Genomic DNA, 24,812 nt, shown 5'->3' with positions numbered 1-24,812 from the left:
CTTCCTGCTGAGAACAAGGAAAGCACTCCGCTGAAGAACACCCTGACACCCTGGCCGTGACTCCCTCTGCCTGAGCATTCCCTGCATGTCTCTGCCACCTGCTCTTCTCCTCGGCTCATCCTCCGCAATTAGCTGGCCTATCTGCCCCTGTGGCAGTGCCCACTGCCCACCAAGGTACAGAGCAATAACCACAGGCAGATGCCAGCACAATGCCATGGGGATGGGGAAGGAAAGGGATCCCGGGGCTGGCCGAGCAGCACTGCTGTTGTATGCAAAGGCACCGGCGAGCTGCAGTCGTGGGGCCGGGTACTCTGACCCAGCCTTGTGCTCCCGTGACAGTCCCTCCCTACAGCCGGCTCTGACTCCCGCTGTATCCTCCCCCGCACACGCTGGCTTAGCGCTGCCGGTGACATTCCCCGCTGCTGGCGGCCCTGCGGGGCTGGGACGGGCCCGGCGCACCTGCACCGCCCGGGCCGGCCCCGCTCCGCCCCGCTCCGCCCCGCGCTATAAGAGCGCGGCGTGCCCGGCGCTCGGCTGGGGCGGGAGCGGCAGCGGCGCTGGGGCATCTCCGCCCGCCGCCACCATGAAGTCTCCTCCAGCCCAGCGCCCGGCGGGGCAAGGTGGGAGCGGCGGGACGAGGGGGCGGGCGGGACCTTTCCTTCTCCCCTTCTCTTCCCTCCCTTTCCCTCCGCCGGGGGCGGGCGGGGTCAGGGTCGGTCCGGTCCGGTCCTGACTCCGCTGCCGCCGCCCGGCAGCGCCAGGGGAGGACGGCGAGGGTCTGGCGGAGGCGCTGGGCGAGTTCGACGCGGTGCTGGAGGAGTTCTCCTGCCCCGCCGGCCGGCGCCGCTTCTTCTACGGCGAGCACCTGGAGCGCATGAAGCGGCGGAGCAGCGCCAGCGTCAGCGACGGCAGCGGCCTCAGCGAGTCCGACAGTGAGTGTCCGTCGGTCCGTCCGTCTGTCCGAGCCGGTCCCGGGGGCGGGGGTTGAACCAGCACATCGTTCCCTTTGAGACAGGATGCGGGAGCGGGATCGGGATCCTGTCTGTTGCTGTAAGAGCGGTGCCTTCTCCTTTACCTTCTGGGTTAGAACCGCTGGGATGCACAGTCTGGCCCCGCTGGTTTTGCTCGCTGGTGTTGAACGGAGGGGAGAGCTAAGAAGCTGTCTGTGGGACAAGGTTCGGCTGGCAGCCGGCTGCCGGACACCGGGGCGTCCCGGTATCTGCAGTGAAAGACGTCCCTGAGCTCCACAGGGACTGTCTGCTGTGTCTCGGTAACCAGAACCACCTGGACAGAGTGAGCCAAAACGTGCTTTCCACAACAGGTGGAAACTCAGCCAGATTTCCCGTAGGAAGAACGGACAGCCATCCATCCACCGGAATGGACGACAGTGTTATCACTGTTTCAGAGGTGCTGATTTTAGCATACCTTGTGCCCAAGTACACTAGATGTATATGGCAGAACATGAAACAGACAGGGTAGAAAGCTACTTGGAGCAAGAAAATATAGAATCGGAACTAAATTTTTCCTTGTTAACTTGGAAAAAAGTTCAACCCCTCTTACTGGCTTTACTAATCAGGGAGAGAAAGAATCCTTCCTCTTCCAGGTAGTGAGGCTGGAAACTGCTGCTCTCTTTGAGAGCTGTAGGTTAGCTTCTCAGAAGTAAGTCCTTCTACATGCAAACTATAACCAGTTTTGTTGATTTGGGTTTTGTGTTTGGTTTGGCTTGTTTGTTTGTTGGGTTTTTGTTTTTCTTTTTTTGGTGGTTTTTTTTTTTTTTTGTTTGTTTGTTTGTTTTGTTAAGTTCCTAGCTGTATGAGAAGTTTGATGAAACTTGCCTGTTTTACAGCTATTTATAATAAGACTGCTCTTTAATATCTGTTCTGCCTTTTATCAGTTCAGGGACTCAAGATGCAGTTCTGTTGACTTAGTGCTTAACCACTAGTGCTATCTCTCCAGTACTTGAACTATGATAGCATAGATTCTCCAGATTATTAGAGCCCTTTATTTCATCATCGTGGATGTAATTAATTTTGTTGACAAGCAAAAGTATTGTTTTACCTCTGCTGAACTTGAAGACCTTCCCTAGCACTGTCTTTGGGTTTTTTCTGTGCAAACAGATCAAAATGCAATTTTTTTTCATAATGTAGTAAGTGTAGAACTCCTTCTAAGAATCTCTCTACCTCCAAGGAGGATTTAGAGCTGTGTGCCCAATTTAGACTGAACGTTTTTCTCTCAGATGGTTGAGGGTGTGCAAGGTGAAATCTGTCTTTACTCAGTCAAACTGGCAGCCCTAGTGTTACTATTTCTTGTGCAGTCTTCATCATTGTGATATGTTAACCTTTCACATACACTTCTTGTGTCTCACAATTGAGACACTTGTAATGACAGAGCAAAATAATCTACTGTTGACAAAATGATAAAAACCCCAATCCAGTATCTAGAACTTATTCTTGTATGGAGAAATGCTAAGTAACTACAGATGACTATCTGCTGTGGTTCAAAAAACTTAAATCTTGAAAACTGCTTAGAATTGCTCTGTTAGAATTGACAAGAAGGATCTCTGGAAGAAGATGGCAGTGTTCTCTGGCAGGGCAGAAGGCCTGGTGAGAAAACAGCATGCTCATGTAAAAGAGGTAAACAGATCTTCAGGAAGATCTGGGAAATAACAATTTCTGTGGCAAATCCACAGGGATTTAGGTTGAAGACAGTAGTGGGGTAGTAGGATAGAGACAGGGTTTCATGGCTCTATACAAAGTCCTCAAAGATCTTGTATGAGGAAATAATCTTGTCCCATGCCCAAGTTCCTTCCTTGGTGATGCATCATGTGAAAAGTGGCTCTGGAGAAGCTGAAATCACTGGCATGTAAGGCACCAGGAGGGTGCACCAGAGTCTGAGGATATGTTTAGGGGAAAGTAAAAAAAACCAGCCAGCTCTGCTCATGGCTCAGGAACAACACTTCTTCCTAAAGGAGTCATTCAGTGCAGTCAACTTTTTATTTTGAAGTTAGAGTAGGATTGGAGAGGAATTGTGGATTTATGAAGAGCTCCTTTTATGAAACAGGCTCTAGTGTCTGATGTAATCCAGCTACACTCCCTACATCTATTTTAAGAATAAATGCAGGGAGTTGCCTACTTACCCAGGTTCTTTCAGTTCAAACTCAAGTATTTCTTGAGTTTATTTTCCCTTTGATTTCTTAATTTAGTGTTAGCCAGTATAGTGAATTAATGACCTTACTCTTTCAGCCCAGTTACCCCTTGATTCTGCAGTGGTATTTTAACCTAAGCATTATCACAGGAAGAGCAAGTTCTGATAACAGGAATCTTTTAAAACCAAATTATCTTCGGGTATTTTGAATGATCAACTTGTTCATGAAGATTCTTTACATCTTTACAAAATCTTGTTATCCAGTGCCAAGACACTTTATCGTGTGTAGAACAGTTCAGGCTATTGTGTTTTGGTGCTATCTGTTGTTTGTTGTTCAATCTAATCCTCCTAACTGATGTGGTGTGGCTGAAGGTTAGGCATATGTATCTTTTGGCTGCTCCTGCAGTGATATCTTTCCACCAAGGATGGAACAGTAGGAGGCAACATTTTATACTGTTGCCACTCTTTGCTTCAGTGCCCCTGAATCAGCCTTAAATTTAGCTTCATGGGAAGCTGCTAACAGATGTCAAGTGGCTATTCTTGAACAATAGTGTTTTTAGGAGGGTAAGGAAAGTCTTTCCTCTCCTGAGGTTTCTGCCATGAGCCCCTTTAATTTAACAGAAATTTAACAGAAGATCTCTGTCAATGCAGTTAATCCTGCAAATATTCTGTTATCCTTAAAATCTCCTGAGGGAGGTAGCTCCAAAAAAGCTACTTTGAATTCTTATATTACACATTTCTGGCTCTTGGGAAAAAGTAGGATTTTGAAGACTCTGTGTGAAAAATGGGTGCAGCAGTACTTTGTTCTCCCACATCTTGTCCTGTCATTTGACCGATCGATCTTTGGACGAGGTCTGGCTTGGCTGTGGCTAACAAACGTAGCACAATGGACTCTAGACCTTGCAGTAACAGAGATGCAGATGTGTGTGATGATCTGGGCCCAGGAGTATTACATTAACCACCACAGCTGACTGGCTCAGTGCTGAAATCATGATGGCTGCTGAGTTACTGCAGCATTCCAGAGATTCTGGACTGGGAGTGAGAACCGGTTCTGTTTCAACTTGATGTATTCAAATGAATCGGAGCCCAGCAGGTTTGTTCTTTAGATTATTAATTGTGCTGGAACTTCCAAGCTGAGGAATACTTTATAACTCTTTGCTTTCACAGCATGTCTTGGCTGTGATAAAGGAGGATTTGTGCTAGAGAGTGCTGTGCTGGCAGAAGCCACTAGTGTAGATGCAGCTGTATTAATGAACTAATTAATGCTATCTATTGCCTTGTGTTGGAATAAGCTTGCAAAAAAAGTGCAGGCTTTCCTGTGTAAAATGTGTGCCCAGTCAGTGCACAGTGCCTGTGCAGTACATGGCAGTGTCAGGACATCTTCCAAGTTTAGGCTTAGGATAATGAATGGGAAGCTGGACTTATGAGAGGTTGAGAAGGGAAGTGCTTTAGTGTTTCTTGGGCCAAAGTTACAATAACACTGAGAAGCTACATCATAATTTGTTGTCATGCTCTGAGAAATGTTTGACACTTTTAGTTCCACGTTTTCTTGAGGCAGGTTCAGCTTCCTGCCTCTCTGTTAAAAGCATTGCAAAATGAATTAATCAATTCAACTCTTGTTGAATACAACCAGTGGTGTTTCTTTGTATTTCTTTTTTAGGGGTAAGTAAATGGTTTCTGGGCAATGTCTCACGGCTTTTAAGCACAAGAAAGAAATCCTGAGTGCATTTAGAACTCTTAATTTTTTTATTTTTAAAATCAAGTAGGTGCAGGGGTTAAGCCAGTGCCAGCACTTGTGTTTACAGGGATGTGGCTGTGGATGTCTCCATGTGCTCATGCTAATGTCTATCCTATCCAGAGGTGAAGCATCTGTTAGTACTGCATTGTTTGCACTCACCCTGAAAAACCTGTTTACATTGTCAGTCTTGTAATATGTGACCATAAAGAAGGCAAAGAAAAAGGCAACAGAAATGATTGAAGGTGGAAAATATTTTCCAAATGCTTAAATAGTCTGGGACTGTCAGGCAAAAAAGATTTTTTTGGGTGGGGACTAGAAAGTCTTCTGGAGACTCCTAAGTGACATTAGGAAAGTGACTGCTACCTCACCAGTATGAGGAAATCAAATTAAATTAGTGTGTTTCAAAGAAATGAGGTGTTATTTCTTCCCTAAACAGTAAAAGATATTTATTGCCTTAAGGTATTATTGATATTAAAAGTTCCCATACTCAAAAATAAGTTGATAAAATCCCAGCAGGAGGGATGGGGCCATTGAGGGCTGCTTGGGCTGAAGCCCCTGCTGTCTCAGGAAAGAGACTGGAGTGTGCAGTGAGAGAACTTGGTAGAGCTCATCTTGCAGCTATCAATGTGTGGCTGCACCACTCTAAAACTCTTCTACCAGCATCTGCTGTGAGACAGGATGTGCAGTAGATGAGCCTTTGGTCTCTGCAGCAAATGCCAGTCCTGTAACATGAAAAGGAGGAGCTTGTGTCTGTGCACTTCCGATGGTTTGTCTCAAACAGGACAATAAAATGCTTACAATGAAAAAAGTGATTGAGACTCTTCTGGAGAAAGTCCCTTTTATGGAATGATCAGAGAAATCAATTTTTATTACATTACTGATATGTTCAAGGGGAAGAAATATTGGAAATTTCAGGTGCATAGCCTTCTCTAGAGGTATTTCAGTGTGCTGAGAAATGCAGTTTTTGTCACTTCACCATACCCATTGCTCTGCTCATTAGAAAGGAAGATTAGTGAAGGTAGGGCTGGAGTTAGAAACTGCCTCATAGCTCGTAAGCATGGGGAGGAGTGGGAAGGTAAGCTCTGTGTATAATGAGAAAACATGCTTGTACATCTGGATTTCAGGCTTCCAAGATTACTTTTGTGTAGCTATGTGATTTGAAATCCTTTTAAATAATGGTGCTTAGATGTGTCAATAGAGAAAAGTGTCATTTTTTTGTCAGTGTTGGAACAGATGTTTGTTAGCTAGGCAAAATCCCCACAAAAATAAACAATGCAGCCAAGTGTAAGTGTGATGATAAAAATAAACACTGTCCTTGGGGGCTGAAACATATGCATTGTGAAACAGGTTTTTTGTATCATGAATATTTCTCACTACTACTGGTGATATTACAATTTCCAGACTTTTTTTTTCTGATTTTGTAGCAAGTAGGCTATGCTCTGTTAGGAACTAGTTGTGCAGTCCAGTCATTAAATGCTGTGTTACTGTTTTATAATGAATTAATGATTTGTAGATGCTTGAGAGGACTTGTGAAGCTTCTCTCTGAAAGCTTTAGGGATGTGATTTTACTTTTCTCCCTAAAACTTCCCCACTGAAAACTGCAGTAAGAATTTTTCCAACTCTTGTACTCTTCAAAATTGTATCTTGAGCCATGGTATTAGAACATGATATTAAAGAAGCTACACAGCTGAACTTTTCCGTTGTCTCTTTTAAAATGAAAAGTTTGAGGTTTTTTCTCCTTCAGTTCATTACTGCTGAGAGCCTTTCAATTGCTCATTTCATGGGGACATTTTTATATTTACATGGTGTTGCCATGGGTTATTTTGTGGTTGAACCATATGCTAGAACAGTAAAGTTATACTAACTACAGATTACTTTGCCAAAGTAAAATACACTCATATTTATTCCTACCCCCTAATTTTGCAGTGTAGCTTGACTGATGCTAATCAGCTCAGACAAAACTCTCAGATTTTAAGTAATTTTTAAGAGGCAATTTGAGGGGTTTTTTTGTTTGTTGTTTTTTTTTTAACAGCTGAAGTGGCGTAGTTTATATATAAGCACAGGGACTAGAATCAATGTACAAAGTGAATAGTAAGTAATGAATTGCAAACTTGTGGAGGGAGAGAAGGAGCTGGGTGAGGAAGGACAGCAGCAGTGAGATCCCTGGCATCAGCCCCTGGTTATTGGGTTGCAGAGGATGTAGCATTTGTCTGGCACTGGAACTCTTCCAAGGGCCATTATTGGAGGTGAATGAGCAAATCTAGGCTTTGGCAGCTGGTAGAGAGCAAAGACTGAAGTGTCCTTTTCCCAGAGCTTTCTGCCTCACAGCCACACTTTGCCAAAGAGGATATTTTTCTGTGGCGGATGTCACAAGTATCTTTTAACAGAACATTGTTTGCAGCAGTTATGGTGACCTTGCTGGTGGAGGCAATGCATTCCTCCTTACATCACTAGAATTTCTGATGCTTGGTGGCATGAATAAGCCACAGTCAGTAGATAAAGTATATTTTTGCTTTGAGAAAGATAAATGTTGATATTTTCCTGAAACTATTACAACCCATCAAGATAACTTACGTGAAAACATTTCACCTTTTGAAAGTGGTAGGAAAACATCTTGAGATTTAAAGCAACAATTTTGTTATATTTTCTTTGTCTATTTGTAAATATTTCCAGCATAAGGTTTGTGGAAGCCTGTATGAAATAATATTTTCTGATGTCAACCCAGCCTTGCTACATTTGGTATCTTGATATTAGTAGCAGAGATTTCACATTGAAAGTATACTCAGATTTATAACCATAGTTCTCTGTATATTTACTAATTCAATGAACTGTAAAACCTTTAAAATTTGAATTAATTTGGAAATTCTTTTTCTCCTTTTTCAAATAAATGGCCTGAAAAGTGTTTTAGCTTTGGTCTGTTCTGTCAATGTTTCAGTGAATTACAGTCTTGGCTACAGCACTGTTTGTGTGAGCTATTACAAGTTACTTGGCTTTTTGGTGATGGTAAGGGTTTTATCCTGAACAGCTAGAATTTTCCATTCTGTGTTTCTTAGTCACTGGGGTTTTCATCTAGGCTGCAAAAAATGTGGCCTTAGTAGGCAATTGTTCTGTAAACTGATTTCAGAGGAAAATTGCCAAACCTCTAACGGAGAGAAAGTATTGGGTAATGTACAGGGTTCAAGTGGTGCAGTACAGCACTGGTGACATCATTGCAGAGCACTACCAGGTTTCTTTCACCCTTAGTTTTGGGGCTTTTTTCTATTTTCCCCCTGTTTTTAGGAGCTACTTTTACAAGGACTTATCCTTTTTTCCCCCCATTTTTTTTCTATCTAAAATGATCTAGTTTCTGCATTGTATTCACAAAGTCTTTCTCGTATTTGGAGTGTCAAGTGGCTTGGTTTTGGTCTGCTGAAGTTTAGAGAGAACAGCACTTCTTAAGAGCGAAGGTAAAGAAGTTGCAGTTAGAGGGTAGTTTGAAGAAGCATACCCATCTCTGTAAACAAGAAATGCCAAGTGGTGGCTGCCCAGGTGGCAATAGCCCCAGGTGACAGATGTGGGTCACGTCACTGTTTGTGTGGTGCTGTGGGTCACAAGTGTTTGCCAGAACAGGATCTGAGATGATGGCAGAGGAAATTGAAACATACAGCACAGTGGTGGGCCAAAAGGCATGGGAAAGAGGAAAGTATTCCAGGCTGAAGCTTTTCCCCCAAGCCTTTTCAGTGTGCATTGTAACAGAGGTGAGCTCGGAAGCTGGCACAGATCAAACAAATCGGCTTTTGTGGCTGAGGAAGGATCTGAGAGACTGTAGGTGCAGTCATCAGTTCTGACTTGACACTGTGCCTGTATGCTTCTGTGGAAGGTGCTTTTGTGCTGGAAAGGACAGCAGGCTAGAGGAGGTGGGGTGTGGACACACATTCTTCCCACAGACAGTGAACTGGAGGCAGAGGAGTCTGCAAGAGGATGGTCTCAGTGCCTGCTGTCTGAGACACCAGACATTCAGTGGAGGTGTGGATGTGCAGATCTTGCCGAGGCAGGCTGGTCCTGCCCTCTTTGGCCAGTTCATCCAGACACCCTTAATTCAGCTAAAGCAGTCCTCTCCTGGCACAGCAAATGGCACAGGCAGCCAAGGAAGTGTGACAAACCTCCCAGGGACAGTGCTGTGTGTGCTGCAGGGAGCAGAAGTGCTGGCCTCAGTGGCAGGCAGTGGTGGTCACCACCCCATCCACTGAGATACCTTGATGTCCTAGCAATGTGCCAAGGAAATGGAGACCATGGATGTGTTTGTATCACTGTGGTGTCTTTTTGTAGAACTACAGTTCTCAGGTCACTGGTTTGAAACTGCAGGGCCAGCAGTTTTAGTGTCTCTAGAAGGGTGGCAATGCCTCCTTCCAGTGAAGCCAGGACTAATATTTGGGGTGCCCTGTACGTAAATATGCTTTTTGAACTCATGGCCTCATACAACAACATCACAATGGTATTGGGTCCTTTTCTGTTCCTTTTCAGGGCATATAAGGCTTCCTTTGAAAGATCACCTAAAATAAGATTGCAAGATATCTTGTGTACCAGTCTACTGCTTCATGAGCTCCACAGGGTCACAGAATAAAAGAATTAAAAATGCCATACCTAAAACAGCAGAGTGGAGAAAGGGGTGTGCTTGCTTTGGGGATAAAGGACCATACTAAATGTGTTCTTTATTCTCGGGGGCTCTCCTTGTCCTGGAGCTCTCTATTCAGGTTTTTTTGTAACTTTTGAAAAATTTAGGTAACAGAATTTCTCAGAATACTATAAATTAGGCAGGTCCTACCAGGTCCAATTTTGCTGATGTGGAATAATTTTAATTTCTGTTTAATTTTTCAAATGGTGCTGACTTCAGGGAAAGCTGACACTTTCCTTAGTGGGCATAAGGATTTTGCCTAGATCCACTTTCCTTTTAACAGTAGGAGTGGGAGCAGCAGTCTTCACACAATAAAGGGTTTATTTATTCACTTCTCTGGTTTGGAAGACTTTAAATTGGAGCTCTACAGACTTTGAAGTCTGTATAGAAAAGGCTGCATTTTTGCATTCAATTATATTGCAAACTTGCAGAAGCTGTCAAATTTACTTTATAATGTTGCTTTTTTTACAGGTGCAGATTCCCTCTACAGAAATAGCTTCAGTCTCAGTGATGAAAAGCTCAACTCTTCAACTGCATCTACTCCAAGCTTGCTGTCCCCTTCAGTAACTCCTTGTAAAGGTATCTTAATTTTAACTGTTGGCATTTCTTCCTAATCTTCACTTATATGGACTTCTTGCTGGGAGCCAGGATTCACATGCTTACATGAACTTTTTTTTTCTTTTGTTGTTTTGTTGTTGTTTTTTCTGGTTTTTGTTGGTTTTTTTAATGACAGCAAAACTCAGGATTACTGTTGAGCACACATTCTGTATCTGCACTTTGCAGGTGGCCTGGCAACTCTTTTGGTTTTGAAACACTGAGCTAAAAAATTAGTTTTCAGGCTGATAAGGATTAATTTTTAACTTGTGTTACTTCTTTACTGAAGCAACGGCTAGTGTCCCATTTCTCTGTAAAAATGCCTGAATGCAGGGGAAGAGGGAAGCCTTGTGCTGCCAGTTAACACAACTGCTCAGATCCATATAGACCTTACACAGTGCTTATACAAGCCATATATTAGCAATTCCTTCCTCCTTTGAAGCTATGCTTTTTCAAAGAGGCTTCTGTCTTGCAGCTGATCTGCCTTCCCAGGACATTCAGGTTATTCATTCAGGTTAACTTGGATTAACCCTGGAGCAAACATGTCAATAAGTGAACACTCACACATAGGTACTGCATGGTGCTTTTGTTGTAACTACTCTCCTCAGGTGCATATTCACATGCCTTTCACTCTTTCATATCTTTTCCACAGTCACCAGCCACAAAAAAACCAAGCTAGATGCTTTCTTTTCAATTACTGGGATGTTAGGGGAGAAATAATGAGTAACAGTTTCTATGAAGTAGCAAAAAAGAGCTCAATTAAACTGACATGAAATATTTGGTGACGAATTACACTAGAGGACAAGATGTTCTTCCTGATGAGAAGACAGAAGGAGGTGGAACTGGCTTGGAAAATACTACAGAAATGAGATAAGGAAGCAACTTGCTGTAAAACTAGATTGAATGGAACCAGTGGTGTTTCCAGGAGTGGAAAATTTGGTGGATATTTGGTTCCAAATTTATAGTGTATGATCAGAGGATCTGGCAGCACAGCAAACCTGTGATACTGACATGATTTTAAAAGACTGAGATTTGAGTAGCACTGGAGCTCATTAGGGTTGATTAGGGTCATGCAGGCAGCATCTGAAGAGATGAAAGGTGGCCACAGTAGCAAACACATGGACAGGTTGATATGTATCTCATTTTTCACTGCAACCCCTTCTTTTTAAGGAGACTACATAAAGTATTGCTTTGTGCTGCTATCTATCTGTTGTTTTCTATTTGAAAACTAAAAAAGCTAGAATTTTGGTTCAGTCTCCCATGTTTAAGTGCTTTTGGACATTGCAGTAACTCTGAGCTTTGCTGATGATAATCCACAGCATGTTTGGTATTCCTAAAATTATTTGGAGGCTTGTGTGTTTCTTCTAGCCAGAGAAACACATCATGTCTAAACTGTATTGACCCTTATTTTGCAGCAAAGCTTGGAGACACAAAAGAACTAGAGGACTTCATTGCTGATCTTGACAGAACACTAGCAAGTAAGTAGATTTCTATTAGTTGTTTGCCTCTTACTTGTTACAAAGAGTGTTGAAAGCCAATGTATAGGGAGAGAGGGAAGGGAAAAACAGGAATAGTTTATATAACATGGCTTCCTTTTGGTTTGCTAGTCCTGCGGATCATTATCTGGATAAGAAGGTAAACCAGGCTAAATTCAGACTTTTCCTGAATGTTCAAGGCATGCAGTTTAGCCTGTGTGACAAAGGCTGAACTCCATGCATCCCTGGTCTCACCTCTGAGTCACCTGCAATTCACCCCTCCTTGACAGTGGATCATTAATAAGCATCAGTTTCTTAAATACTCAAAACTCTGTTTAAAACTGGTGACCTATTTCTTCATTAGAAAGCTGGGTAACTGGAGGAGTATCCTTAGGTAAGGAAAATTTTTTTTGTTCTAGGCTTTGCTTTATGAAAGAAATCAGAGCAGATATTTCTATCTGTTGACTGAAACTAAATGTCAAAATCCTGTTTGTGCTTGTCTTTACCAGGAATGGAGTTTGGATCACTTTTTCTGCCGCTATCTAGAACTTGTATCTTTCAGCTACAGTAATGAATTCTTCATTATGATTTTTAAAGGAAAACAACCAAAAAACTGGCCACCTATTGCCAACCATGTACTCTGCCTATTCCTTTTGCTTCTTCCTCTTCTGTTGTGGACATAATACCATTTCTATTGTGTTTCAGGTTGGAGAGTTTTCTGTGTGCAACTGGGCTATAGAGCCCAAACCAACAGGTTGTAGGACTAGACCTAAATAGTAACATAAACAAGGCCCTCTCAAGCTATGAACTGAGAGTTTTGAGTATTCATTAGGTATTTTCCCTTCCCTGTACTTCTTGAAGATGTGGACATAATTTAAGACAGCTGCCCTTATGAGCTTCCTGCTTCCCTGCTGTCTTACTTGTATTTCAATCCTGGTTTCACTTCTCATACTTAAAATACATTTTCTAGTTTCCTGTCTTCTGCCATGGATGTAAGCTGAGCTAACTCAATTACTACTGAAATTTAATTGACCACTCTTCTTTAAAAAAATCCAAGTTTCTGAAAATTTGTGTAGGACAATGAAAGCCAAACCAATAAATATTTGTGTTGCTGTATCTTGCACAGCCATGTTGCAACTCTAAAGGGTCTGCCTATAATGTGTAGGTTTCATTTTTTCCTTTGCAAGTACATCAAAAGTGAAGGCAGGAACTGCCACCTGCTCTAGTGGCTTTGTGCTTTTTTGTGTGTGTATGTTTTTTTTTTTTTTTTTCCTAAATCCCAACTAGACAAATCTCCAGTGATCTAAGCAGAGTTCCATTTGTACAATATCACTGTACAGTGAGGAAGAAGTCCAACTTCCATCTGGTGTTTGTCATCACATTTTTGAGGAGTTGTGTATATGCTTTGAGGTTACACAGAACTTTGTGCAGATACTTTTCCAAGCCTAATGCACTTGTTGAAACAGTGCTTGCCTTGTCTTTTTTGCACACCAGCATTTCAGCTTTCATGTTAAATTAAAAAACAGACATAATTTGGCTTGTCAGGCAGTCTTGCAAGCTGGGCATAGGCAAGTGTCTATGTCAACAACATGCAATCTTACTTAATAGAGAGCTTAATGATCTTTCTTGTTCTGTATTTTCAGGTATGTGAAATGAATTTTCAGCACTGTGCTTGCATGTGAATGTCCTCTGAAGGATATGTGACATCAGTCAGTGAGAACTGCTGCCCTTGTCTGATAACTTTGCTCCCCAAGACACCCTCTGAACATAACCTTTGTGAACTCCTACAAGTATTTAACTGGCAACATTGGTTTTGGGTTTTTTTTTTTTTGTTTTTTTTTTCATTTTGCAGCAGATGGAATAAGAACTTAATGTTAGAGCTGTATTTTGCTTTAAAATATAGCTTGAATTTTAATTTAAAGTTGCTTTCATGCAAATATATTTGTAATTTTATATAGTTAAAGACTTTAATGCTTTTTTCCATTATAATATATTTTTGTATGCAAATAAATTCTGAACTGGAATCCAAATGTCTAGAAGCTTCCTATGAACATGGAAATTCTGAAATATAAGTACAAATTAAACTCTTATTGAAAACAACATGCTTTAAAATATCTTGATAATGCTCTATTTCCTGTTGGGCAAAATTTGTTATGCTAGTTTAATGTGGTTGCTTAAATAAGAGAACTTTGTACTATGTAAAATTAATACAATCAGGAAAATAATAAATTTGGTCAAACTGTTACTTCAGACTTGTGTTAATATAAATGAAATAACACTGACTTACTAGACATCTGAACAATAACATCTATTTAAAACTCTATGTAAAAGCTGGTTTTAAACTCTCAGACATTTGCCATGAAGCACTCACTATGTGGAAGGTCAGATTTAAAGGCATGGAGGTCCTGTACCACTGAGAAAACTTGTGTCTGGAAATTTCTAAAACCAGGCCCTTGGGTCTGGAGCAGTCAACCACCCCGGAAAGACTTCCTGGCCATCAGTGTGGTGCTGAAAGAGGGAAGGTGAACCTGTGCTTTTACAAGGAACCTGATTCTTTCCATATGCATTAGGCTCTGGGAATATCATTATGTGAGCTCTCCTCCAGCTGCTGCAGGCATTACACCTGGCTCTGCTGCCTGAGCTCTGCTCTCCAGTCTGTCAGACCAAGGGAGCTGGGGCTGGGCTGCTTTCAGCTCCTGCCTAGTGCTGACCAAAGCTGTCTTGTGAGAACTTGCTTGAATGGTTCAGTTCTTGTGTCCCCTTGATGTGTCATCTTTGAGTGTGTGTACCTGTGGTACCTGCTTCCGGGACTTTAAAGGACAGATTGGAACTCCCTTCTGCAGCTTGGAGAAAAGCTTCTGTATATTTCCTAATAGGCACACTGTAAGGATGGTGCAGATCCCTCTCCCTGGATTTTAGATTTCCTAAAAATTTACCAAAATATTTGGATTTTGTTAAACACGGTATAATTTTTTGCCTCTAGTTTTATTCATTAGTAAGAAACAAAAACATCTGAATTGGGTACATTTTTATCAGTCTGAAAGAGTCTGGAGGTTGTTTGGGTTTTTTCCTTCTTTCAGGCAGAAGGGCAATGTAAAGTGGAGCAGTGTGAGGTGGAGTGTTGCTCCCTGAAGAGGGAACATTCCTTTCAGCATTTCCTACTGCAGATTCTGTTGGTAAATTGCTCCTTAGAATAGAAAGGGGGTAAAGTGATTTAGGAGGGCAAAGTTTCATGCTTGCAGTAGGTGAACTTTCAGATCTGTGAAGGAAATAGGTATGATTCTGGTTTGAGTCAGTGATGTCCCTCTTGCTCTGGATCTTCTCAGAGGCTCCTGCATCCCAAGAACCTCATTATTAGCAGTGTAAAATTCACTGCTACTGTGCTGTAAACATACAGGGGCAATTATTCCTTTGTGTTTCCTCTGTGGAACTTGAGAGGGGTGCTGCCCCTCCTTCCCAGTCCCAGATGTGAAGGGGTTCCTTTGGCTGGTATAGGACTGTGGTAAATGTAGAGACCCTGGCTCTCAGCAGGAGCTGAGGGAAGGGGAACCAGGACACCAGGGGCAAGCTCGTGCTTCCATTTTAAGAAGCATCCTTAGCATGAGGTATGTTTTTAAACCTGGAATATCAATAGTTTTGCCTGTTTTTCTATATTTTAATGCTAGTTGATAATGTGAACAAGGGGGGTGGCCACTTCAGGTGATCCCCAGGTGGTGGGAGATGGACAGCTGTTTGCTCCTCCATCCTCAGGTTGGATTGAGGCATCAATTTTCCACTTCTGTATGTTCAGTTCTTGCTTATCCTGTTGAACACTCTGTGCCTATAATCAGTATTTAAAGTCAGATGTCTCCCTTTATAGATTGGAATCACCACATTAGTGCAGCACTTTGGAATAGCAATACTTTGTCCTTACAGACACCCAATTTTGAAAGTTTTTCCCCTCTCAGCAAAGGTTTTAGCAAGGCGTTCATTTTGTCTAACGTCAGTGGTGATGGAGCTGAGGATTAAGTCACCATCTGTTTGGGTTTTTTAAATCCTGTTTGTGCATGAACAGGTGGAGATTTCTTGCTAATACAGCAGATCTGGAGCTCATCAGCTGCAAATCTGGGAGTATCTTCTGTGGAGCTGTTTATCTGAATTCCTGCCAGTTTATGTTCAATTTTCAATGTGTCAGGAGGAAGGCACTAATGTAGATTCATTTCACTGGAGGATGCTTATGACTTAAGTTCATCATCTGATTACATATGGCAGTGAAAAATGCATTGCTGGAAAAAGTTCTGTCATACTTTATCCCAAAGGAACATTGCTGCAGACTGCACTGTCCTTCGGGGCCTGGCTGGATTTTCAGCCCTTGTTTTGACCTCCCTCTCATGCTACAATGCTGAATTTGACTTCAGTCAAGTTCAGAGCCTCAGCACTGTTGTGCCAAGACCATGCACCCAGAAATGGAAATGAGCAGCTTAGACTAAGCAGATGTGTTGCCACAGCTTAACCTGTGGACGGTGAGGTGAAACAATTATTTTCATGTGTGCTCTTCACCTACTGCAAATTCAAGGTTAAATGGATTAGTTTAACCCCTCATCCAAGGCTTGAGCTAATGTATTTTATCTTGGCTTTGCTGTTGACTCTGTGTGTCCTTGGTACAAGCTGATACCAGGTTACACATTATGTTTAGCAACCTTAATGAGGGAGAGAGACCAGACACAGGGTTTTTTCTGGGTTTGTGTCCATCTGTAGCCACCACTGATGCACTGACAGCCAGGTGAGCTTTCATGAGGGAGGAAAACCATTACACTGGCAGTGATGGAACTTGGTTATAAGGGAAAGGCTCAACTCATGGCCCTTGTGCTGCTGCCTTCTCCCCTTCTTTGTTACTGTTCTGGGCGTTTTGGTACATGCTGAGTATGGAACTGATTTCCAGCAGCACTGCCTAATCTGGAGGGTCAAAGAGGGCAGGAGAATCCATGTTCAGAGCTTCACAGATTCATTAAAGTCTTGTTTTTGGTAGTGGGTGCTTGCAAAGATAACTGACACAGGAATTTTCTGTCTGCTGGGAAACATTAGGAATTCACCAGTGGGAAAGGTCCACCCTGCATGGGTTTGCTCTGGAGCTCATCTCAGATGGCTCAGGTGTGCCCAGCTGCCTAAAGGAGTGGTGTTTGCACCACTGGAGCCCATCATGGGAGATTTAATTTATCTGAAGGGGCTAGACATGACGTCTGCTAGACTTGGAGAGAAACTTCCAAAGTTGCAAAGTTTGGAAGCAAAGGCAATGTGACTGCAGCAGCTCTTGAACTCAATCCAGTTCTGCATACTGACAGCATGAAATCCATATTCTCAATGGGGAAATCTCCTCTTTTCCATGTTACTTGCTACATTACTGTTTTTTTTTTGTTTGGTTTTTTTTTTTTTTTTTTTTTTTTTGGTTTGTTTTTGTTTTTGTTTTTGTTTTTGTTTTTTTTTTTGCAGCCTGGCCAACAGCTTTAGCTTTCTAGATAACTTTGCAATAATGTAAGATGATCCTGGTTGCTACATCTCATCAGTTTAGACTCTAAACTGTAAATCAAATTTGTAAACCAGACCTTTTCAAGGTTCTTTTCTTTCTTAGAGGTTAAGAGACCTATCAGTCAAATGCTGTGGGATTAAAATAGGCCAGTCTTTAAAAAGGCACCCCAGTGCTTTGGTTGCTTTTGTTCTTTCACACCTGTGTTTGGAGGGTTAAAATATTTATTAGTTAAGCTTTTAAAAGCTACAGACTAGAGGCCTGTGGCTCCATTTTCCCAAGGCATCAGAGCCTTTGTTATTGTTTTTTAAATAAAAAGCGTTCTAGGACTATGCCAGTGGTTATCTCAGCTGCAGACCATTTCTAGGTAAATTATCCATAATGTGTGGCTCAGTGGCTGAGGACTGAATGAATCCAGTGAAGTCCATGGTGAAATTTGCAGGAGGGCTGGGATTTATGCCTGTGTCAGTGTGTAGCTGAGCTCCATGAAGTCTACAAATTTGGAGTGTGTCAGCTTTCTTGTGCAACCCAAGTAGGAGTTTCTGAGCACTATTTACACCACCTCAGGAGACATTTAGCCTAGTGTCTCAGTTAAAAATGAGTGAATGATTGTGCTGTCCCCTGGTTTTATTCCATCTCTCTGGGAAGCAGAGTGATTCATGAGGGTGGATGGGACTTGATGCTCTTTCCCCCATGAGATTTGGCAACAGGGTGGTGCTAAGAGCTTATACCCACAAACATTTTGTGCTTTCAAGCTGTGACTTCAGTGGACTCTGATGCTCCATAGATGGTTCTCAAGGCTGTGTGTAGTTTAGTAGTTTTAGGCTCTTGGAAAACTGATTTATGTACAGTAGATTTATGTTTTTTTATGTGTAGAGTTTATGATGTGAAACAAAATACATGTTTTTTTCTTAGAGGCAAACAGAACAGCTCAGCTCTCAGTCTCCAAATAGCATCCCAGATAATTTATTTTGTTGACAGCTGGTACAATGTGCTGCTAATACAACAGTAGTTACTACTACATTAGCAGCCATATATCAGCTGCCTCAAAGTCCTTTGGCAAGCTACAATAAATAAATTCCACTATAAAGCTCAGGGCAGATCTCTCCAGCCTGCAGCAGCCCCAGTTTGGAGGGAGAGGTGAAAGTTTGGTGCTTGGCCAGAGGAGGCTGGCTGTGTCCATGGGGGATCCAAAGGCTGCATTAATGCTGAGTGTAGGATTAGAGCTTCTTGCTCACAGCACTTGATCTTTAAATATTCTTGTAGGAAATATCTTGCCATAGCAAGTGTGTCTGACACTCCTGAGCCCTTGTTGAATGAAATAAGGAGATCCAACTTTGTGGGTTTTTCCTGAGCTTGCTAACAGGTAACTCCAGCCCAGATGATTGCAGAGGAAACTTGCAGAGTTTTGAGAAACTTGTCAGAAATCCATCAGTATCCTTGTTTAGTGTTTTCAGTAATGCTTTAATCAGGGACCATGTGTTTATTTCCAATTCCACTGGCCATGAAGGTATAAAGAAACACATGATCCCTGATGAAATGCATTGCTGAAATGCACCTCCACCAGTTGTGAAGGTCCCTCTTAACAAAAAAATGCTTCCCATGAGCAGTTCTCTTCCCTCTACATCTCTTTGTATCCAACAAAACTCCTTATTACAGAGCAGTCTTCCAAAATGGGACCAAAAGATGGGCATGATAGGCTGTCTGCCAGCTGGTCCATCCACAGAAGGCAAAAGGAAAGAAGAGACAGTTGGAGGCTGCAGATTTCTTTTCCTCCTTGTTCTTCTTTTTTGGCTCAAAATTCACATGGTCTCCTCTGAGAAATAACTGTGAGAGATGTGAGCCTCTTGCCTGTAACCTCAGAGGAAGACAACAGCCAGAGCCAGAGCTGAGCTAAATGAGACCCTGCTCATCTCCCCAGGATTTCTGCATCCCAGCTAGCCCTATCCCCTGATTTGTGGGGCCACAGGAAAAGTGTATAAGCATTTAGACTGTTTCATGGACTCTAGCTTTCCCCAGCATCATCAGTGCCTTGTTGTGCATTGAGGAGCAGCAGCTCCCTCATCACATCCCTTTTCCAAGGGACAGCCAAGTGTGGCTGTGGTGTGACTCTGCTCCTGTCCCCCCCTGCCCTGCCTGGCTCAGCTGCAGCCTTGCACATGCCTTGACTGTGCTAGACCAGCAGCAAGCACCAAAACACAGTTTATTGGAATCTTACATCTGTTGTTTTTGGTTTTTTTTTTTGTTGTTTTGTTTTGTTCTGTTTTGTTTTTAATTTTAATTTACTTAGTGATTAAATGGTTCAGCTTCAGAGGATGGGCCCTGGTATTTGTGTTACTTAATTTATCCCTAGCAGGAATAGGGATGGAGGGAAGAGAACAAACACCCAGATAATGGGCAATCTGGATTGAAAAACATTTAAATATTTAAAATGTCAGATCCGTTTTAGTGTTTCTTTAATAGGACACATCCACAATGGCTCACATGAGTCTATGGACTCCTATTTAAGACTAAAACAAGCCTTTCTCACAGTGATGGCTGGACCATCTGCCACTCTTCCCTAGTCCTCATGACTGAGTGGTTAAATAAGAAGAAGCCATTCAGCCTCTGCCAATTGTGCTTTTCCAGTCACCTTTCAAAAAACTGGCTTCTTTTTGACTAAAAATAAATTTTACATTACCAAGCCAATGAGGCAGACTTCCCTATGTATTTTGAATAACATAGCTGTTTTGAAATGTCTCTTGGCTCCCATGTAACAAAAGCCTGGTGTAAAAAAAAAAGGTGGCTTAAATTGGTTCTGATTATTGGCTGATATTCAAAATAGAGTGAGACAGTCGAGCTTCTGTGCTCTCCTGTGACATGCCATCATTAGCACCTAATGAAATGAGGGGAAGGGAGAATAAAATCACCCAAACATTTCTGGGAACCTTCTCTGAGATACTTTTTTTATTCAGGAATTTTTACTTGCAGAGCACCTCTGTTGCAGACTTTTTCCCCACAATGACGTGTCTAGACTTTGATGGAAAAATTTCCAGGCAGCTCTTATTTCTCGGTCTTCTTTTCTCTTTCCATCCAGGGGTGAGCAGTTGGTGTGGTGATGATGATGTCCAAAATGGGAAACAGACTCTGGACTGAGCCAGTTCCTCGAGGAAAACCCTTCCTTTGAGGGCTTGATGTGCACAGATATGCAATATACATAAAAGCCTGGCCTGAGGTAGGATGGTATTGGTCCTTAAAAGAAGAGCTCAGTAGTAGGGGTGAAGTTGCAGAAGCAGGAAAAAGGCAGGGTAGGATTTTGAGGGCTGTAATGATTTGCTTTCTCAGTTTCTGGCACACAACAGAGTTCTCTGAAGAGTTTTCAGAGGCAGAGTTACACAAGCTGGTGTCTGTGCACACAGTACCATGCTAACAGACTGGAAACTGGGATCCCAAAAGACCAATTCCTGCTTTATATCTGTACATATAAATGCATTTGCAGTATGTGACTGTTAAATCACTGATATAATGTCAGATGTTTCCTCTACAATTTACAGACCATTTCTTAAAGCCAGGCCAGTTCTGTTGTATCTTTTCAAAGTTGTAAATACTTTCAAGATAAATAAATTTTCTTGGCTTTTGTGAGAACCAGATGGCAGGATGACAGACCTGCCAGCCTTGCAAATGTAGATTTTTTATCAAGAAGGAGCACTACTACATAGTAGCAATATGTGGTTGCAAACTGACCACACAAAAGGGAGAAGGCAGGAAAAATGACTTCTCTCAGCTTTGCTCAGTTAAGGTCTCAGCCTCCCATTTTCATATTCTTTGGCTTTTCTCCAATTCCTGTGTTTTTTGAACTTTTATTTCCCCCATAATCAGACTGATATCATAGGGATTTGCATGGAAACTGATGCCCTCAGCTCATCTCAGTTGCCAGAATTACAACAGTCTCTTGTTCCTAATGGAAAAAAAGATGTAAGATTTCCAGACAACCCCAGTCCATGTGGTGAGTGATCTGCTAGCCTGTATACAGAGCCTAGTGTGATGCCCCCATCGAATTTCATGAAACCAGATTAGAAATAGAAAAAAAGTATATGTTAATGTGGTATGTGCATGTGTGTTAACCAGGTCAGTGTTTCTCTGCTGCCCCATGAGGCCTTGCCGCTGTCACCTTGGCTGTGTGAAGAAAAGACCCCAAGATGCTGGGTTTTCCCCAAAGGGAGCAAAACCACTGTTGTGTTGGGGCCCTACAGTGACCCTCTGCTGTGTCAAGCTCCTTGCAGACACAAGCAAGTATCAGCAATGGTTTCTGAGTTTTGCTGAAGTTGTTTGGTACAGAATCCAGTCGTTTTGGGGGTTAGCTTGAATGGCTCAAAAGAAGGTTGACCCCAAATTCAACTGTCTGAAGGGAACTAGAGCATATTAATATATACAGTAAATTCACTAACTAGAAGGTATTAATATATTCAGTAAATGAGGCCCCACAAGCACAGCTCTGTGCATGAGGGTCTCTTTCTTGGGCTTAGACCAGCATTTGTTTGAGCTGATGCAGCAGATGAACGTACTCCTGCATGGCCTTCATGTGGGCATCTGGATTGCTGGCTAGGTGCTGGAAGAGGTTGGGTGCTTCAGCCACACGGAAGTCGGAGGGCAGACTGATCTCCATAGGAAACCTCTTGTTGCCAATGACAAAGTGGTTGAGCAGTTTTGTGTCCAGGGAGCAGCGGAGGTACTTGAGGGTGTCCCTCATTCTCCGCCAGAAATCCTTCCTGCACCACTGTGTCAGGGGCACGGTGCTCAGGAGGTGCATCACCACTGTCTTCAGGGCATAGCTGGAGAAACCTACACCCACCAGGATGCGGCTGAGGAGCTGCAGGCACTTGCAGTGCCAGCTGTCATGAGGGGCCTGCATGGAAATGTGCCTGAAGAATTTTGCCTCTGCCACGGCGTAAGTCTCCAGCCATGTTGTGCTTGGGATGCCTGCTTCTGTAGACTGGCTGCCCACGAAGATATCTGAGTCTCCTTGCTGCACTCCAAAGATGACCTCAGCTGTGAAGCTTTCCTGGTCTCTGCTTAGCTGAAATCTACAGGAGCGGCTGGAGGGCTGCAACATTAAATGCCAATGGCGCGACTGAGGCAAAAGCAGCCAGGCTACTCTCACGGATCTATAGAACCAGTGGACAGTTTTCTCCACATCCAGATAGGTGCCAGTGCAGAGGATGTGCAGGAGGCTGGGGTCCTGTTTCCTTCTCAGCTCCTCCTCAGAGTGGTGGAGGAAGCACAGCATGTCCTCCCCCAGCTGCTCCCTCGTGCAGGTGCACAGCAGCTCCACACGGACACAGCAGTTCCTCTGGAGCACACCTGCAGCATCCAGTTCCAGGTGGAAGGCATGTCCTGGAGGGGGACTCAGTGGTACCAGCACATGGTACACAAGGTCCTGTGCGCTGGGACTCCAGCCTTCAAAGGCACTGCCCACTCCGATGGCTTGTTGTGGCACCGGGTAGAAGCTCTTGGACAAGCCTTGTCCAAAGATGGGTATGAGTTTGTCCATCAGATCCATTATGACGGAGCAACCTTTGTCCAGGTCCAGAACAGGCAACTGTATGCGCTCCTCTAAAAGGCTTCCAAGATGCCTTTTGACATTGTGGCCACCGTCTTCTTCGTTTGCATGGTGTTTGTCTTCTTCATTTCCAGTAGCATTGACTTCCTCCCCTGTCTCATCGTTGTTTACTTCTTCCTTTGGATTATCAGAGCTTTCTTTTACTTCACTGCCAACGTTGCTTTCTGCCTCTCCATCCACATTGCTGCCTTTTTCATTTCCATCCTTGTCGTCCTCTTACACATTTGCCTTGTCGCTTTCTATTTCTTTCTTTGCAAGCATGTTGTGTCCTTCTTCCTCCTCCGCCAAGTTGCTGCTGGACCTCTCCTTGTGGCCACTGCTGTTTGGATCACGTCTGATTCTGTGGAGTCCCAACAACAGCACCAAGAGAAGGACGAGAATTCCAGTCACAGCCCAGAGCTGCCACACAAGCAGGGCTCCCCAGGCCATCTTCCATCAAGCAGAAGGTGAAGGGAGGTTTGGGAGATGGTAGAACTGGGAGAATGAAGTGCTTCTAAAAGCCTCATTCTCTCTGGCTTGGGTAGCCTCATCTGCAGCCATCCAAGGAGGGCTGACAGAGATGCATCCTGAACCATTTTCAGGTATGCCAGATGGATGGATTATAGCGTTAATGTCATTCATCCAGAGGGAAGAAGCTGATGGACAGGCCATGTGTGTCTTGGCCCTTTTGGCATACTTACTTCCTTGCTAAAGCTTTGGGCAAAATAAACTGCTTTTAATGGAAGCTTGCCCAAACAACACCCAAACACTGACACAAGCCTCTGCGTGGCAAGTTTGAATCCACCTGGCTTGTTGGCTCACTGCTTCAGAAAGCAAGCTACAGTGCAAGCAGTGAACAAGTGGTCACTCCTGCCTGATGCAATGTGAAGCAGCCGATGCAGGAATGTGCATCAGAGAGCCAGCTCAATAGAAATCAAGACCTACTTTAGCATCAAATTATGTATTCTCAGCTTTTAGAGGCTTGGCTTCAGGCAGTTTTGTCATATTTAGCTCACTCTGTGCTTTAACTGGAGCTGAGAAAGTTGCTGACTCTGTGCTGTGAAACCTCAGCCGCCCGGATGAGGAGCTGACCTGACTCACTGCCAGCGCCATGCTCAGACCTACTGCCTGTTTTAAAGACACTGAGCTGCTGTGCCTGACCCCGTGTGAGAGCCTCTCCCCATCTGCAAGCCAGATCAACCTAAATCCCTACCAGTTCTAGGAAAATTACATTGGCTCTAAATAATGGGCTTGATGTGGGTACTTTTCCTGGGTGCCTCAGCTTGAGCTGAGGTTTGTCCTCCTACGTGCTCACAGGTGCTCCCTCTTTGGAAAACACCCTGGAACAGTAGATCCCTTTTAAGGTTTTTTGTTAAGCTTCCAGCCTGGAGGGGTAGAAGTTGCTTCAGTGAAAGGAAATAGAGTTTTGAGATGTGTGTGGGCAGGACTTCTGCCTTGTTCCTAAGGATGCTGAAGTTGCCCAATATCCAGGGCTTTTGGACTGTTGGGTGTGCAGGAGCTGAGGGAAGGAGCAGTGGGTGGACATCTGCAGGTCTCTCCTTGCCTCCATCCTGACGTGAAGGGAGTCACTGAGGAATGTGCTCCTCTTGCAGCTGCTGAGATCCACCCCCAGATCTACCAGCATGCACGGCAAAAAAAGTCTATTTCCACATGTGCCAAAATTAGGGACAGGAAAGTATTTATTTATATACTATGTGTAGGTGCCTTCTGGCTTTTTTTAGAGATATTCTCTCTGCCCTTAATTCATTTTCTCCTCTCCTGCCTCCCATGCTCCCCCTCTCTGCCCCCAGCACCCCTCCCTGCCCCAGGAGCTCCTCCTGCTCCCAGGAATCAGGCTGGCAGGCTCTCCTGTGGCTGAAGGGATTGTCCTTGGCAGCTGCACAAGGGCCAGGGTGGTGCAACTTGGGTGCCCTCCAGACCCTGACTCACGGCAGGGGGGCAACCACATCCCTCCTGGGGACCTGAACTGATCAGTTTGAACCCCAGGCCTCTTTCCACCTCTTTCCTGTCCACTTTTGGGTTTTAGGATTCAGAGAGGAGGAAGGGCTCTCTGAAAGGCACCAAGGCTGCAGATGGACACTGTCACTTCCCTGCATGGCATTTGT

General features: G+C 43.5%; 2 protein-coding genes across 2 annotated transcripts; one reads left to right on the top strand and one right to left on the bottom strand.

The window, feature by feature from the left end:
* Positions 1 to 510: 510 nt before the first annotated feature.
* RGCC (regulator of cell cycle) lies at positions 511 to 13,855 on the top strand. Its single transcript, XM_056485384.1, has 5 exons — positions 511 to 620; positions 756 to 932; positions 10,008 to 10,115; positions 11,546 to 11,608; positions 13,249 to 13,855. The coding sequence occupies exons 1-5, from the start codon at positions 584 to 586 to the stop codon at positions 13,254 to 13,256; spliced, it is 393 nt and encodes a 130-aa protein (XP_056341359.1). The 5' UTR covers positions 511 to 583; the 3' UTR covers positions 13,257 to 13,855.
* Positions 13,856 to 21,609: 7,754 nt separating this feature from the next.
* On the bottom strand, positions 21,610 to 23,136 carry LOC130253270 (inositol 1,4,5-trisphosphate receptor-interacting protein-like 1). The gene is made up of 2 exons (XM_056491741.1): positions 22,936 to 23,136; positions 21,610 to 22,824 (listed from the first exon to the last, which is right to left on the bottom strand). The coding sequence occupies exons 1-2, from the start codon at positions 23,134 to 23,136 to the stop codon at positions 21,610 to 21,612; spliced, it is 1,416 nt and encodes a 471-aa protein (XP_056347716.1).
* Positions 23,137 to 24,812: the final 1,676 nt, after the last annotated feature.

The sequence above is a fragment of the Oenanthe melanoleuca genome, chromosome 1 (assembly GCF_029582105.1).
Source record: "Oenanthe melanoleuca isolate GR-GAL-2019-014 chromosome 1, OMel1.0, whole genome shotgun sequence".
In the NCBI taxonomy this organism is placed as follows: domain Eukaryota; kingdom Metazoa; phylum Chordata; class Aves; order Passeriformes; family Muscicapidae; genus Oenanthe; species Oenanthe melanoleuca.
This window is presented reverse-complemented; position numbering and strand designations above follow the sequence as displayed.

What these genes read in the sequence shown, in the direction of transcription:
- RGCC (XM_056485384.1), top strand. Translation starts at nt 584, where the DNA reads ATGAAGTCTCCTCCAGCCCAGCGCCCGGCGGGGCAAG. An exon ending in CCAGCGCCCGGCGGGGCAAG is followed by an intron (nt 621 to 755) that starts GTGGGAGCGGCG and finishes GCCGCCCGGCAG; the next exon opens with CGCCAGGGGAGGACGGCGAG. An exon ending in CGGCCTCAGCGAGTCCGACA is followed by an intron (nt 933 to 10,007) that starts GTGAGTGTCCGT and finishes CTTTTTTTACAG; the next exon opens with GTGCAGATTCCCTCTACAGA.
- LOC130253270 (XM_056491741.1), bottom strand. Translation starts at nt 23,136, where the DNA reads ATGGCCTGGGGAGCCCTGCTTGTGTGGCAGCTCTGGGCTGTGACTGGA. An exon ending in AAGAAATAGAAAGCGACAAG is followed by an intron (nt 22,825 to 22,935) that starts GCAAATGTGTAA and finishes GATAATCCAAAG; the next exon opens with GAAGAAGTAAACAACGATGA.